General features: G+C 44.3%; 2 protein-coding genes across 3 annotated transcripts; one reads left to right on the top strand and one right to left on the bottom strand.

The window, feature by feature from the left end:
* The first annotated feature begins 4254 nt into the window (after positions 1–4254).
* PP5.2 (protein phosphatase 5.2) lies at positions 4255–10624 on the top strand. Its single transcript, XM_087546561.1, has 13 exons — positions 4255–4501; positions 5541–5663; positions 6656–6825; positions 6910–6981; positions 7153–7303; positions 7730–7838; positions 7941–8058; positions 8296–8443; positions 8592–8840; positions 9302–9427; positions 9570–9670; positions 9828–9902; positions 10109–10624. Exons 2-13 carry the CDS (start codon positions 5591–5593, stop codon positions 10166–10168), a joined length of 1452 nt encoding a protein of 483 aa, XP_087402687.1. The 5' UTR covers positions 4255–4501; positions 5541–5590; the 3' UTR covers positions 10169–10624.
* A 143-nt stretch (positions 10625–10767) lies between these two features.
* On the bottom strand, positions 10768–12645 carry LOC147978842 (aquaporin NIP1-2-like). Of its 2 annotated transcripts, XM_087546563.1 has the most exons (5): positions 12306–12638; positions 11982–12206; positions 11660–11857; positions 11469–11530; positions 10768–11341 (listed from the first exon to the last, which is right to left on the bottom strand). In XM_087546563.1, exons 1-5 carry the CDS (start codon positions 12423–12425, stop codon positions 11170–11172), a joined length of 777 nt encoding a protein of 258 aa, XP_087402689.1. In that variant the 5' UTR covers positions 12426–12638; the 3' UTR covers positions 10768–11169. The 2 variants fall into 2 exon arrangements, with proteins under 2 accessions (XP_087402689.1, XP_087402688.1); XM_087546562.1 differs by having other exon boundaries at positions 11982–12645.
* Positions 12646–16549: the final 3904 nt, after the last annotated feature.

Here is a 16549-nt window from a genome sequence, read left to right on the forward strand (position 1 = left end):
CTCTAGACACAACAATTGATCTCTTGGATCTCTTAGCCGTGTGCGGTGCCCCCCTCCACCATAGTCCACCTCGATAATATCATAGCGGTGCTTAGGCGAAGCCGTGCATCGGTAGAACATCATCATCGTCACCACGCCGTCGTGCTGATGGAACTCTCCCTCAAAGCTCGGCTGGATCGGAGTTTGAGGGACGTCATCGAGCTGAACGTGTGCTGAACTCGGAGGTGCCGTATGTTTGGTACTTGATCGGTCGGACCGTGAAGACGTATGACTACATCAACCGCGTTGTGCAAACGCTTCCGCTTTCGGTCTACGAGGGTACGTGGACAACACTCTCCCCTCTTGTTGCTATACATCACCATGATCCTGTGTGTGCGTAGGATTTTTTTTGAAATTACTACACTCCCCAACAGTTTATTATTCATGCTAGAATTGTATTAACCGGAAACATAATACATGTATGAATACATAGACAAACATAGTGTCACTAGTATGCCTCTACTTGACTAGCTCGTTGATCAAAGATGGTTATGTTTCCTAACCATATGCATGAGTTGTCACTTGATAAACAGGATCACATCATTAGAAGAATGATGTGATTGACTTGACCCATTCCGTTAGCTTAACACTTGATCGTTTTAGTTTACTGCTATTGCTTTCGTCATGACTTATACATGTTCCTATGACTATGAGATTATGAAACTCCCGATTACCGAAGGAACACTTTGTGTGCTACCAAACGTCACAACATAACTGGGTGATTATAAAGGTGCTCTACAGGTGTCTCCGATGGTACTTGTTGAGTTGGCATAGATCAAGATTAGGATTTGTCACTCCGATTGTCGGAGAGGTATCTCTGGGCCCTCTCAGTAATGCACATCACTATAAGCCTTGCAAGCAATGTGACTAATGAGTTAGTTGCGGGATGTTGCATTACGAAACAAGTAAAGAGACTTGCCGGTAACGAGATTGAACTAGGTATTGAGATACCGACGATCGAATCTCGGGCAAGTAACATACCGATGACAAAGGGAACAACGTATGTTGTTATGCGGTTTGACCGATAAACATCTTCGTAGAATATGTAGGAACCAATATGAGCATCCAGGTTCCGCTATTGGTTATTGACCGGAGACATGTCTCGGTCATGTCTACATAGTTCTCGAACCCGTATGGTCCGCACGCTTAAAGTTCTGTGACGATCGGTATTATGAGTTTTTGTGTTTTGATGCTCCGAAGGTAGTTCAGAGTCCCAGATATGATCACGGACATGACGAGGAGTCTCTAAATGGTCGAGACGTAAAGATCTATATATTGGATGACTATGTTCAGACACCGGAAGTGTTTCGGGAGGTTTCGGACATTTACCGGAGTACCGGGGGGTTACCGGAACCCCCTGGGGAGTATATTGGGCCTAATGGGCCTTGGTGGGAGAAGAGGAGGGGCGACCAAGGGCAGCCGCGCGCCCCTCCCCCTCTAGTCCAAATTGGACAAGGAGGGGGGGCGGCGCCCCCCTTTCCTTCTCTTCATCTCTCCCTTCCTTCTCCTCTCCTACTCCAACTAGGAAAAGAGGGAGTCCTACTCCCGGTGGGAGTAGGACTCCCCCCTTGGCGCGCCCTCCTCCTTGGCCGGCCGCCTCCCCCTAGCTCCTTTATATACAGGGGCAGGGCACCCCATAGACACAACAATTGTTATGTTGATCTCTTAGCCGTGTGCGGTGCCCCCCTCCACCATAATCCACCTCGGTTATATCGTAGCGGTGCTTAGGCGAAGCCCTGCGTCGGTAGCTTCATCAACATCGTCACCACGCCGTCGTGCTGACGAAACTCTTCCCCGAGCTCTACTGGATTGTGAGTTCGTGGGACGTCATCGAGCTGAACGTGTGCTGAACGCGGAGGTGTCATACGTTTGGTGCTGGTCGATCGTGAAGACGTACGACTACATCAACCGTGTTGTTATAACGCTTCCGCTTAACGGTCTATGAGGGTACGTGGACGACACTCTCCCCTCTCGTTGCTATGCATCACCATGATCTGCGTAGGATTTTTTTTGAAACTACTACGTTCCCCAACAATAATGAACTCTCATCTCCCTTCATTGCTTCAAGAATATATCACCAAAGACTCTTTCATGACCATATCAAATTCCACTATGAATGTCATCTTGGTCACCACATGCTCTTCTAAAACTCCATCGTAATGTCTTGAGAGGCATAATGAATTCTTCACTCTAGTTGCTTGCTTCAAGACTTGATCAACAGAAAAACCAACACATGAGCTTAACATGAACTTGTGTTGAAACCATAACTTGAATTCTTCTATTTGATTATTATCTCAAGCCCATCCTTACAAGCCCACAAATGTCAACCTTTGAGATCCTCTAACAAACTCCATCTTGAACATATAATGAGGACTTCTTCGAATGTTTTGATGGCATTCTTCCGACATAAATCCAACATGCTTCATGCATCACTATGGAACATTTCTTCATATAGGATTCAATGCACTTGATGCTCCATAGGAATTGTCCATGAATACCAAAGCTTAGAGCAAATATATCTTCATATATATGGGCTTCATCCTTGATTCCTTCTAATATCCTTGATGCACCTTCTATGGACAATACCTTCAAATATATCTCAATGAAAACATTAGTCCATAGAGATTGTCATTAATTACCAAAACCACACTTAGGGGTTACATGCCCTTTCAGTAAGCCTTGGAAAATGATCATAGATCACAAATACATGACTAGGAGGATAAATATCTTTGCTCCTAACTTGTCCCCCAAGGCCTCTGGATTCTGGAAAGGGATCAAATCCATTATCCAAACTCTGAAATTTGGTTACAGATGGAAGATTAAGTCGGGGAATACCGTAAGATTCTGGGAAGATACCTGGTTTGGCACTTCTCCTCTGGTTGTGCAATTCTGGCCTATTTACTCCATTTGTAATGAGCAAACCAAAAGTGTCAATGAGGTTTGGGATGGGCATCAGCTGAAACTTTCTTTTAGAAGAAACTTTGATGATAAGCTTATGGAGCAACGGTATCAATTAGTGGAGATGGCTAACAGTGTCGTTTTCATTGATGATATTAATGCTCTGGTTTGGCAACTAGAAAACAAAGGGACTTATTCTGCTAGCTCTCTTTATCATGTGATTAACTTTAGAGGGGTGCAACTAGTCTTCATTCTTTGTGTCTGGAAACTTAGGGTTCCCCCGAAAATTCATGTTTTTCTCTGGCTCTTTGCTAATAATAAGCTGACGACCGAAGACAACCTTAGAAAAAGGCAGATTATTAAACCTATGGATTGTGTTTTCTGCTCTGATGTTGAATCTAGTGCTCATTTATTCTTTGACTATGTAGTTGCTAAGCAGATTTGGCCCCTGGTGAAAGGGCATTTTGGGATCAAAATTGGGGCTGGTTTCAAATCAGTAGCCAAAATTTGGGTCTCAAATAAAAAAACTCTACTCTCAATACTGTCAGCTCTGTTGTGCTTTGGTGTCTTTGAAAATATAGGAACTCTATCATTTTCAATAACACCTTATGGATCTCCATCAAAGAGGTGTTGAGTCTGATCCTAAGAACTATCAAAAACTGGATTGTGCTATCCCCACACAAGTGTGTGGAGAGATTGGAGGCCTTCTCAACACATCTTGCAGACTTCGTTCGGCAACCTTTGACGATCAGTGGCTGACAAGGGGGGTGTCACATGAAACCCCCCCGGTGGACCCTTGGAACAAGCTGAGGATCTTTAACGATAGCGCCATCTTCACCTCTCCTTCCAAGAAGCGGGAGACCAGAGCAGCAACATTCTCCAGCCCAACACTGACCTTGACAACATGTTGGTCACCCCAGGCTACGGAGGCGCCCTCGTTGAAGACTCGCAAGGCCTTCCAGAACCTGATATGTGCCTAGAGTAGATAGTCGTTAGCCTCTTGGCTGGCGTCTTATGTATCATGTCTCCTGTTCTGCAGTATTTGCCTTGTGTAGGCAGTTTATTTCCTGTCCATTTGAACCGCGCCTCTTAGTGAGCTGATGTATGAACGACTTTGAGGTTTCATTCGAGCAATGGAACCAAGGAGGAGCCTCTCCGTTCTTTTAAAAAAATGATTTTGTTGTACTGGTCCGGCCTGCACATCTTCGGCCGCCTTTCCGAGAGCCTGGCTCGAAAGGCCCAGTCAACCTAACAGGGCCCATTTGGCATTCCGGTTTTCGTTTCTCTCCGCCGTAAACTCGTCCCTCCTCCCCCTGGCTCCTGACCTATCTCGTGCTCGGTCGGTCTTGACCTACCCGAAGCTCCAACCCGACCCAATAAAATCTCTCCTACACCCTGCCGCCGCCGTAGCTTAGCGCGCGTCGCCGCCCCCCGCCTCACGCCTCTCGCCTCTCGAACGCGTCGCGGCCGCCGCCGTCGCCGCTCCCGTTCTGCCCCGCCGCGCGCCGCTGCCCTGCCCCAGCCGTTTCCACCCCGTCCGCTACCTTGGACAGCGGTTTCCAAGGTACGAGCTCCTTAGCCATCCAGTGATTGGTTACCTCAACCCTAACCAATCAAACCCTTGCAAGTTTTGGCCTTGAGCCCCGGCACACTGCCATCTAGATCTGCAGCCAAGGCTGTTCGAGAGATTGGGCCGAAGCTAGTTGGGTCACTTTTTCAAAGTTCGTTTTTTCCCTCTGTCAAATCAACTGCCTGCCGTCTGCGGAGACGACCGATTCATAGAGGTACCCGACCTCGTGGATTTTAGGTAGCATCCCGTTGGGAAACATTTAGGGCAACTTACTGGCTGTAGTGAAAAGCCTGGTCAGCGCATGGGACGAGCCATTGTTTCGATTTGTTATCTCTTTTATGTTTATATCTTGTGCAAATTGGAGTGATGCAATCGCACACAAAGCCAGGCCTTGCCGGGATGTTTTATCAATAGCTCTAATTGGACCTAGTACGTCCATTATCTAGCTGACTAAAGTGCTCAGAAGAACATAAGCAGAAGCACCACCCCATGTGCGTGAACAAAGGCATGTGGAATATTGACCAAAATGTCGTCTATCCCGGTTGATTGGTTCCAATGTTCAAGATATTGGTAACTGGTACCATATCAGTCGGTTGCTGAGTGAGGATAAGTAGGCGAATTTTCCAGTTAATTGGCCGATAAATCAGTCAACCGGTCATTCGGTGACCCACCGAGTAGCAATTAACTGACCGAGATGCCGAATAATTGGCCGATATTTGGAACAATGATTGGTTATACTCATCAATAGCTTTTCATAGGCAAATTTTATATGGCATATCTGATTTCACAGTGGTCAAACCAAAAGTGGAATAGGGGTATGATGGAATGCATGAAACATACCAGAATATGTTGTAATAGTAAGTAATTGAATTGCTGTCTTTTAGTAGCCTGGGCACAAACATAACATGTTAACAGTCCTTAGTTACTAGTCTCTTAAACATGCATGCTTTGGTGTGTTTGAAATTTTGGATTTTATCAAACTTTTTGCAAGACTGATTTTTTTTTTTGCGAATTTCCTTTATGATGTAAATAGGTGAATAAGGAGCTTTGAAGTCTGTGTATGAACTAGACACAACCGATATCATGGGTGATAGTTCAAATTCAAATGTGCAGAAGGCTGAGGAACTCAAACTTAGGGCAAACGATGCCTTCAAGGGTAAGGATATATGTTATCTTCCTGTCGTATGTCTAGATTGTACACCACCATTTTATCGTCTCATTGTTGTCAATGGGGCCTTACAACTGTACTACCTCTGGTCCTTTTTACTCTGCGTATAAGTGTTCCCGTTTTTTGGACTAATTTGCAATGTTCAAAAAAGCGGAAAGTGTAAGCAAAGGATGGCACAACTTAGAGCAATGGCCGCAGCCAAAGTGCGTGTTTTTGTGAAATTGGCCGCAGCTAAAGTTCCCGAACAGACCCTAATAACAAGATAAATGGTATATTGCCATTATTGCGCAAGCAGCCAAGCATAAGTAGTTCAAAACAGCCAATTTAAAAAACGCTTAATCTACCACTAAGGGCAAAGCGAAACGTTTTGCGATCAAGCGCTGAGCGTCGCTTAGAAACACTTTCTTGAACACTGCTAATTTGCCCTTCGTTAGAGTAAGCTGCATGGATCGTGAGAGCAGGGTCATTATAAATGGAGATAAATGTGCATGCTGTGATTGGTTAGTCCTCTGTGATTGCCTATTTGGTCTCTTGGTTTCTCCCCCCACTAGCACAACATAAGGCGAATAGGAAGGAGAGCAGTTAATGCATGCATGCATGCATTCGGGTGCATGGGAGGCAGATGATGTGTGGTGGAATAGGAATGCGCTCAGAGAAAAAGGGATTGCGCAGAGTAATACGGAAAAATGGAAAAAACTTAGGCGAGGACTAAGAACCCCAACACTTAATTTAAGGACCCAACTTGTTGGGTTGCTTGTTGTATTTAATTTAATTTAATAGCTAGACCTGACACTAATTAATTAGTAAATGAAGTTGAGGCATATCCAGTTTTAGATGTGCTTTTGTGGCAATAAACTGAACTTGAATGACTATCTTTCACGGCATTATGCTAATATCCAAATGAGGCATACGGGGTCCCTTAGCGTTAGGATTTCCTTGATGATTGTTGTTGCCTAACTATTGCTATGTTTTCCCTCCAGCAAACAAGTTTTCTCAGGCTGTAGAGCTTTATGACCAGGCTATTGATCTGAATGGATCAAATGCGGTTTATTGGGCAAATCGTGCATTTGCACACACAAAGCTTGAGGAATATGGAAGTGCTGTCCAGGATGCTACAAAGGCTATTGAGATTGATCCTAAATATTCGAAAGTGAGTATCTATGAGACTATGACCTGGGCCTGCTGCTGGAAAAAAATTGTAGGTTCTCACCTTTTGCACAACTTGTGTCTGTAGGGTTATTATAGACGAGGTGCAGCATATCTTGCTATGGGAAAATTCAAGGAAGCCCTGAAAGATTTTCAACAGGTATATGTCATATTGTTTAATAAATCCACTTAATTATATGACTACTGGATATTGGTGTTCATTTGTGTATAGTCTGCTCCGATTACATTTACTTTTTAGACAATGAGATTCCATATTGGGATTTACTTTCCCTGCAACTAAATAATATATGCAATTGTATTTTCCTATTAGGTGAAAAGAATCTGTCCTAATGATCCAGATGCTACAAGAAAGTTGAAAGAGTGTGAGAAAGCTGTCCAAAAAATTCGTTTCGAAGAAGCAATTTCTGTAGGGGATACAGAAAGGCGCTCTATAGCAGATTCTCTTGATTATCATATAATAGGTACCTGTCTTTGAATTTCCATATTTTTTGGCACATCACTTCCTGCTCTATGTTAATGTGGCTACAAATGGGACACTAGCATTCTTTCCTTGTGCTATTAGTATGTTCTTTCATGATAAATCTATTTGCTTGTATTCATGAGCTCTTATATTGGTTTTAGAGTGCCTTCCATATTCAGCTCTTGGTTGCTTCTATTGTTTTATACTTTCATAGTCTTTTAATGCTTCGGCATATTATGCACACAATCTAAGTGAAGCAACAGATGCTGAGAGTAACAGTTCTTAGTGTGAAATGTAGTGTGCTGTGTTGGTATATTGCTAACATTACATGTTCTATTAGTGAAATTGAGCTTTCGTTATTAAAATAGCTGATAGGTATTTTTATCTCAGTTATAGTTGAGTTAAACAAACATTGTTGATATTACAGAAGTTGAACCACAATATACTGGAGCAAGAATTGATGGGGATACAATAACATTAGATTTCGTCAAGCAGATGCTGGAGGATTTCAAGACACAAAAATGTATACATAAAAGGTACAGTTTGTAATTGTCATGGCAATCATGATCCATTTTGTTTTCCTTCTACAAGTTTTCTTGGATATTTTTGATGAGCTATAAGTTGGCAACCTGGTATAGGTATGCACTACAGATTGTGTTACAAGCACGGGACTTGCTGCGAGCAGTGCCTTCCCTTGTCGATGTGAATGTTCCGAATGGTTGTCACTTTACGGTCTGCGGTGATGTTCACGGCCAGGTATTTGCCTTAACAAGTGAAGTGTTTCTCTGGACATAGCTGTCAATAACCATTTGGCGTATGCATTTTGAAATGCTTTAATCCTGTGAAGTGGTAACATAACCCTTTATATTCACACATATAGTTAGAATGAGGTCAAAATCACTAGCCTTAATGACATTCTAATTTTGATTGTGATTTCTTTTGTTGTTACCTATTGGGGAGCTTAACGCCCTGCTGTTCTATTTCTATTTACAGTACTTTGATCTGCTAAATATATTTGAGCTCAATGGGCTTCCCTCTGAAGACAACCCTTACCTCTTCAATGGAGACTTTGTGGACAGAGGATCGTTTTCACTTGAAGTCATACTTACTCTCTTTGCATTCAAGTGTCTCTATCCAACTGGTAATAATCTTCAATTATTATATTGTTCATGGTCATAAATTGAACTAGTCGGTTTGCTGTAGTATGTATTCTGCTACATCCTCCTGCCAGTTCAGCTTTAATTAAGTGGAACTATGAGTTAAGCGTGGCTAGAATGTTCTATAATCAGGTATGTATCTAGCAAGAGGAAACCATGAAAGCAAGAGCATGAACAAAATATACGGTTTTGAGGGAGAAGTGAAGTCCAAGTTGAGTGATACGTTTGTCGAGCTGTTTGCTGAAGTATTTTGTTGCTTACCTCTGGCTCATGTAATCAACAAGAAGGTCTTTGTAGTTCATGGGGGTCTGTTTAGTGTTGATGGAGTAAAGTTATCGGACATTAAGGCCATTGATCGTTTCTGTGAGCCTCCTGAAGAAGGTATTTCTCACTTCACTATTTACAGTTGTCCATTCTTGAGTGGATATATGATTTTTCCTTCATTCCTTTTTAATGAACTGCTTTTATAAACACCTGAGTTATGCAATGATTGCATTTTTCCTTGCTTCTCGCCTGAAGCTGGAAACATATCGACTCATCGTTGACATCAAAGATGTCAAAGTACCTTTTCATTATTCTGTTTTTTAGAAACTGAAAAAGAAGTCACCATTGCAACCTTGATTTTGTTCATTTTGTGCAAGATATGTCCATGGGATTACAACCATTGCATTTCTGATGGCTATGTGCTATCATTGTAGATTCTGTTGTGAATTCGTTCTGCAAAAACATTTACTTGTTAACAAAACTTGCTATGGAAGTAATATATATTGCATTTATGTGTGTGTATGTATATGCGTGCTTCAGCTATTTGGCAAACTAAACTCTTGCTTTGTTGTTGACAGGTTTGATGTGTGAAATTCTATGGAGTGACCCTCAGCCTCAGCCTGGGAGAGGTCCAAGCAAACGAGGTGTAGGGCTTTCCTTTGGTGGAGATGTGACAAAGAGGTTTTTAGAAGATAACAACCTTGGTAGGCCCCATAACAAATTGTCGTTCTTGTTGTTTTAACGTACCAGATACATTTAGTTTAAACTTGCTGGAGTATCTTTCTCGTTTCTATATAGCATTCTTTTCTTGCATGTTTTCTTCTAATATGGTTGATTGCCTGCTAGACCTTGTTGTCCGATCCCACGAAGTTAAGGATGAAGGGTATGAAACCATGCATGACGGAAAGCTTATTACTGTCTTCTCAGCTCCTAACTATTGCGACCAGGTATGCTAAATCACGGGAAAAAACTACACTGCTTGCATTCCTTGCAATTCTCTCTTGATATATAGTCCTGGGAAGCCATCTGTTTTCCATTTCATGTCTGTTCCTCATCATAGTATTGATGCTGACTGCATGATGCTGTTCTAAATTTCCGATGCAGATGGGCAACAAAGGTGCATTTATTCGGTTCAGTGCTCCAGATTTAAAGCCAGATATTGTTAGTTTCTCAGCAGTGGTATGTCCTCGTTGGCCTTTTGCATCTAAGCTTCTTGCAAAGTGCGTTAATTCTTGTTGAACTTGACTGGCACAGCATATAGTTTGAAAGTTGCAGATATCTATTTCAAGCACCTCCTAACTGCTTATGCCCTAGTCATTTATTTGATCAATCATGCTGAACTTTTCTCAACCCACATTTGGTTGATCACACTTCTATTATTGCAGTCACACCCTGATGTCAAGCCGATGGCCTACGCAAACAATTTCCTCCGGATGTTCCAATAGCACCAGGCGGGACCTGTCTGGCCAATTTTGATATGCAAAACTTTTCTGTGCCCAGCTCACTGCGTACCAAGTTCTCATCCAAGTCCTGCGTTGAGCAGCAAATATTTTGCTACAACAACTTTAGATGCTGCTGTTACCCCTCCTGCCCTTTGTTAAATTATTATTGGTTCTAGCACAGTGATTTAGGTGTCTGTAGTTGTACATTTGCTTTATCTTCCTGCCCTTGTCCCTGTGATTCCCTTCATATCTCTAGTACATCAGTCTCTGCTCAGCTTTCACCGTGCTGACACCCCAGGATTGATGCCTTTTCGCTCTCTATTACTTGTGTGGATTGTTGTACTACATTTCATACACAAAATGATTCCCTATGATTATTTTGTACTGAGGGCGAGCACAGGATTGTGCAATATAGTGTTGTGTCAACGCCACAATGCGGCCTTGTAACACTATTGTTTAGTTTGCCTGCCACTTCTATGTTACTTTTTCCCCTGGTGTGCATTTAGTGTCTGCATTGATTTTCAGCTCGTCAGTGAGGGATGATTGCGCAAACACTTCCTTTTTCCAAAAAGATGGAGATGTTTTCAAGCTGGTAATTTCCTATTTAGGAATTTTGAACGTTTGGCTGGACTTTTAAGAGTAATCTCACCATCTGCGTTCAAGTCTTTACAATTCGAAATAGGTTCTTAGTTATGATAACAAGGCATGGAAAAGTTTGTCCAGATTGATTGTATTGTTGATGCCAAATACTAATTTCATGGGCAAATGTGAAAGAAAGGAATATGAGTCTGGTTTATCAGGAAACCACCCATGAGCGCACGTACATTTTTCACCTCTGTAACATACTATAAACTCCGTTTGGAAATACTTGACGTGGTTTTAGTTAAAGTTACTTCAAATTTGAACTATAACCATGTGGAGTATTTACGTGGTTTTAGTTCAAGTTACTTCAAATTTGAACTATAACCATGTCGAGTATTTCGGAACGAAGGAAGTACATCCTCCTAATCATTTCTAACTGCCTTTCCAGGGAGCCGGATGAGGTTGTAGGTCCAGGCTCCCGCCACCGTCCCGCACACCGGGCCGACGATGTACACCCACACGCTGCCGAACTGGCAGGCGACGATCGCCGGCCCTAGGCTCCTCGCAGGGTTCATTGACGCCCCCGTAATCGGCCTGCGCATCCGCTCCGAAGAAGCAAGAAGCAGAATGCAACATCCACAGATCAGGTCAGGGGTAAGAAGATCAAGAATCTACAATTTCAGTTTATTTGCCATATATGATGCTTTGGATCGGCCTGTACCCGGCAAAGAGCACGTTCAGCACGACGGTGGCACCGACTGCGAGACCAGCCAGTTCACCAACCTGCAAGAGAAAGCGTCACTCAGTTCTTCATACTCCCTCTCAGACATTCCAGAGCTATCGCATATCAGCAAAAGTTCATCGTTTCCGATCGATCTCCAAGTGCTGGGCGGCGCGAAGCGGTGGTCTTACCGCTCTGTCGTCCGTGGCCACGCCTGAGACGACGAACATGAGGTAGAAGGAGATGATGAGCTCGAGCGCCACCGCCTGCGTGCTCGAACCGGACGGCGTCGTCCCGAGGAAGTGCCCGTGTGCGCCGCCGAACGTCAGCCGCAGCGTCAGGCTCGCCAGCGTGGATCCCAGCACCTGAGCCAGCACATAGGACGGTACCTGCAACACATCCACATTTTCAGTTTGTCAATACACTGAAAAAGTGGCATTTTCGGATAATCTACAGTGTTTCTGATCACATCATGTTTTTTCATCCCAACGAACATCCCTGTGTTGAAAGTACCTGCTTCCACGGGAAGCGCCGGCAGGTGGCGAAGGCGATGGTGACGGCGGGGTTGAAGTGCGCGCCGGAGACGTGGCCGACGGAGTAGACCATGACCATGACGACGAGCCCCCACACGACGCAGATCCCCGGGAACGTCACCGCGCCGCCCGTGCTCTGGTTCACCACCACGGAGCCGCACCCCGCCAAGATCATGAAGTAGGTTCCCAGAATTTCTGCAAGGATCTGTTCAAATCTGCGTAAAACGAGCACGACTCTTCCAGCAAAATTCGTTCTACGCAGTACAGAACTGCATACTGCAAGCACACATATAGGAGTATATACCTTCTGCATGAATTGGACGGAGATCATGTCACCGCCGTCGCATCTGCTGTTGTTATTAGTGCTGCCCCAATCCTCTGAGTTCTTAGACGTGGCCTCCTTTACGTCTTGCCCTTCTTCCATGGCTCCGGTGGCGCCTCCGTCGTCTCTCCTATGTTAGTGACACGCTGTGCTCTCCGTCGAGCACAGTGGCACCCTGCTTCTCCTTCCTGATCTCTACTTGATAGCGCCGAGATCGTTTGAGTGTAAGTATATCTCTTAAGGAATTAGGAATCATATCATCATATTCTTCTTGGACTGGTTACCTACTCTGCATGACTGGAGGTGGCTTGATGGAACTATCTGAATTAGGCGTGTGCAAAAACGTAACCAACTCAACTACGAAGGGCTAAACGTGATTTATGTAGTCTTCTTACAAATTTTTCACGCCTAACTGAATCCATCTTCAGTAAAAGAAAAAAAATATGTGGAGCCTATAGGCTATAGCGAACCACACAAAGCTAAAAATGTATAAAGATAAAAGCTTGCAACAATTGGTTGGTTCATGAATGAATCTTTGTGCATGTGCCATCCTAAAAATGTGTTTGCGACTATTGGTTTATTCGAACGGAAGACGAGCTATTTTCTAACGAAGATGCATCAAGAATTAAAATCCTTATCATTTTTTTTCAAGAAAAAAGAGGTTCATAAGAAGTATAAAGCACCACAAACATAATAAAAGTTACACGGAGGACCATGCACAGCCGAATGACCACACCGCCACTATAACAAGTTGTCAATGCTCTATTGTCGCCGTTATTCTACCAAAGCAGGCTTGACCTTGACGATGACAGTGGATAAGTCTTCATGCACAACATCCTAGAGCCACAAACATCGTCATTAAACCCTTGAAGCGCCTGGCATCAAATCTCGATGCCACACACACGGCGAGAAATCCTAACCTCGCCATCCCAAGGATACGACAGGAATCTATGCCAGAACACCACCGACTCCGTGCCGATGAGCGAACTCGAGGAGGATCACATCCCAAAAGATCAACTCAAAGTTGAAGCATCGTCATGCGTCCGAACGTCGTCCCCCCGCGAGAGAAAAACCATAACCTTAACTATTGGCTGAAATTGAGGCAGGGATCCCCCTCCCGCCACCGGCCACTTGAGTGGTCGGTAGAGGGGAGGTGGATTCACGGATTTGCCGGCGAAGCATAGAAGGGATGAGTGCCCTAGCCGCCGCAATCGCAAGAGGGAAAGTGAAACCCAAGAAATTAGTACTAAATCAAGCATCCTGACCATTGTTTGCCGGGTATTTATTTTGGATATCGAAAATACAACCGATTATTTTTTGTGGACTAGCAGTCTTGCACGTGTTATCCACGTTTGCACATTGTCACACATCGTGTGTCAATCAAATGGATAATGACCCAGCTTTAGCTGTTTTTTTAGCTCTATAAGAGCAACTCTAACGGCTTCTGTAAATCTCAAATAATTGAAGTTGGGGCAGAAAAAAAGCTCTTCAACAGCTCTTGTAAACCCATAAACTTTTTACGGATCCCCTAAAAACACCCCTTCATCCCACAAGTATACGGGAAGATTTGTCCTCTTTGTAAATTTTTGGCGGTTAAAAAACCGCCTAACACTTCATTGCTTCATCCCGTGCCGCCGCCGCCCTCGCACCGCCGCTCCGTGCCGCTACTATCGTGTCGTCGCATCGCCATACTGCCGGCCTCACGCCGCTGCCCTACGCCGTCGTGCCATCGGGCTACTGGATCATCGTGCCGCCATGCCACCACCTCCATGCCGAGCCACCGCCTCGCCGCGCTGCCACCACGCCAGGCCACTGCTACACCGCCGCCCCGCACCGCACCTCGCCGGTCACCGTCACACATGCCAATGACATACGGGCCCAGGCATTAGTTAGGTTTGTTTGACTAAAAAAAAGAAAAACATATTTTACGGAAAGAGGTTTACAAGATCTGAGAAAAGTTGTTGTCTAACAACTTCCCGTAAATTATATATTCATCCAGTAAAACCACTTTTATGGGAAGATTTTTACGGGAGCTATTGGAGTTGCTCTAACAAGAAAATTGATACAACATGTAGCTTAGAACACAAAATTCTAGTTGTTTGGCAGTCATATAAATGTGGGTTAGCAATTTAGAAAGAATTTTCTGTAAATAAAACTTATAAACAACTTCAATATCTATGTGCAGAGAACCACAAGTTCACAATATAAGTTTTGAAGTATTTTCCTCCTCATTCCCTCCGGTGAAAACCCTAGGAGCTACGGCGGCAGCGCTGATCTACCTCCTCCCTGGCGAGATCATGGGCCCTTTCTCCCTTCGTCCGCTACTTTTGGCGACATGAGTGAGCGGAAATCCTGTTACTTCGTACCAGTAGTGGTAGGGTGAGGTTTTTCGTTTAGATTTTGGTTCCTAGTCATCAGTGGTAAGGTGATGGTGCCACCTTCGGCATGGAATAAGTCCTTTCCTGCCTCGTTCTCATTCTGATGGTGGTTCTTGGCATCGTTGGTAGGCATGTGGAGGGTGGTGTGTCCCTTGATATGGTTCTCCGGGTTGTTTTTTTCTTCTGCGAGTTTGTTTCGGTGTGCTGTCCTGTGGAGCGGATGGCGTGGTTGTGCGTCTTGGTTCTCCGGATCTAGTTTCAACTAATGAAGGTTGGCCAGTTAGGGCTTCGTTGGGGAACGTGTGTGAATTGTGCTTTCCGGCCCGTCTAGACGACCATGTGGCGTTATTCGAGTCCTCTATGAAGTTTTCTTCCCTGGGGCGATGATTTGCTATGCAAATTGCGCACAACGGCATTTTCTGGTCTACATCAACGTTTTGCGGGCCAGTCTAGGTCTCCAATGCAATCGCTTTATTTACAGTTGCCTCGGAGAAAATTTGAGCTCGTGAATCGTACCAAGCATCGGTCTCAACTTGAAGCACCAATCCTAGCCACGAACTCCGCTAGCAAAACGACCAGGGATATTACCGTAGCACCCGTTGTTGGCACCCGCATTGGAGATGGCCTTAGAGGCCACATTATCACCTCATACCACACAAGACCCTAGCCGTCAGATCACATCAAATGGACGGTCCATAATCATGTGGTGCACCTTAAGTTTTCTCTTTTCTAAGTGTTGGCTACTCAAGGTCTCTATGGACCAAATTTTGTGGACTATCTATGACATTTTGTAGAACTTCAATCTATGGAGCCCCTTTGGATCAAAGCAAGAGGTTAGATCTCAAGAAAGTTTGACTTTCTATGCCTTATTAGGGTTGCTTTGTCTATGTACACATGGTATGGTTTTTATACGACTTTGTATTTGGTCTATGCTACATTCAATGGAGTACCACCTTTTGTTCATGGCGGTGTGTACACGGTTAAAACAGATGGCCAGGGAGGTTTTTACCCAACATGGATAGCGGTATAGGCTAAAAGCCCTAAAATCGAAAATGGCATAGAGTTTGAGCCTGGAGCCAAATCCCCAACCCCTCCATTTTAGGTTTCTGAAAGTAATATCAGCTGGATAAGCCTCTGACGGCTCCATATTGTTTTTTCTCCGGTTTCCTTTTAGAAATAGACTTTAATGTTGTCAGTCTATATTTTCACATTGTGTGTCTGTTCATGTTGGTTGTGTGCAACATAGTTACGCATAGACGAGGTGTACACTGCTACATTACGAGTTTATATACAAGCACCCTCTTTATCGGGGGAAAATAGGACGTCGTGTCTTGCAAGAACTTTAGCTTTCTCTCGACATATCGGAGTTTGCAAATACCTCTGTTTTGATTCCTTACTATAGTAGAATTCGGCAAGTCATAACATGCTGATCTCATCTTCTTCTTTTGCTTATTCCTACGTTTCAGAGGAGCCCTTGACTCGTACTCAATCTTTCGTAAATTGGCGCAAATTTAGGCTAACCAAAGCGCTTCCACACGATACATCCTAAAGCACGGTTCGCTGAAATACTCCGGCAAGTAGCGCTGCTCCCAGCAGCAGCAGGCGACTCTGCAGTCTGCGGTACAGATACGACAAGGCGCCGCGTGGTGTGGTGTGGTGTAGACTACGCGCTACGTACGGAGTAGATATTTTTCTTCTCCGCTGGTAAAGGTGAAGATCCTTCCGCATTGTCCGGCTTCTGGAGGGCAGGATTTGCGGACGGCACGCCCGCGTTTTTCTTTGACTTGGCGCAGCACGGCACGCTCAGTTAAACCGGAGAAAGCGACGGCAGTGCTGGCCAGCAGGCCT

This window comes from Triticum urartu, chromosome 3A, assembly GCF_056163025.1.
Source record: "Triticum urartu cultivar PI428250 chromosome 3A, HENAU_Tu73, whole genome shotgun sequence".
NCBI lineage: Eukaryota > Viridiplantae > Streptophyta > Magnoliopsida > Poales > Poaceae > Triticum > Triticum urartu.

Bases quoted from the DNA above. Each gene is read 5' to 3' on its own strand.
- LOC147978842 (XM_087546562.1), bottom strand. From the start codon at position 12,425: ATGGAAGAAGGGCAAGACGTAAAGGAGGCCACGTCTAAGAACTCAGAG. The intron at 11,858-11,981 runs GTACTTTCAACA...GATGTGTTGCAG, and splicing joins GGCGCTTCCCGTGGAAGCAG to GTACCGTCCTATGTGCTGGC. The intron at 11,531-11,659 runs GTAAGACCACCG...TTTCTCTTGCAG, and splicing joins TGGCCACGGACGACAGAGCG to GTTGGTGAACTGGCTGGTCT.
- PP5.2 (XM_087546561.1), top strand. From the start codon at position 5,591: ATGGGTGATAGTTCAAATTCAAATGTGCAGAAGGCTGAGGAACTCAAA. The intron at 5,664-6,655 runs GTAAGGATATAT...TTTTCCCTCCAG, and splicing joins GGCAAACGATGCCTTCAAGG to CAAACAAGTTTTCTCAGGCT. The intron at 6,982-7,152 runs GTATATGTCATA...TTTTCCTATTAG, and splicing joins CCCTGAAAGATTTTCAACAG to GTGAAAAGAATCTGTCCTAA.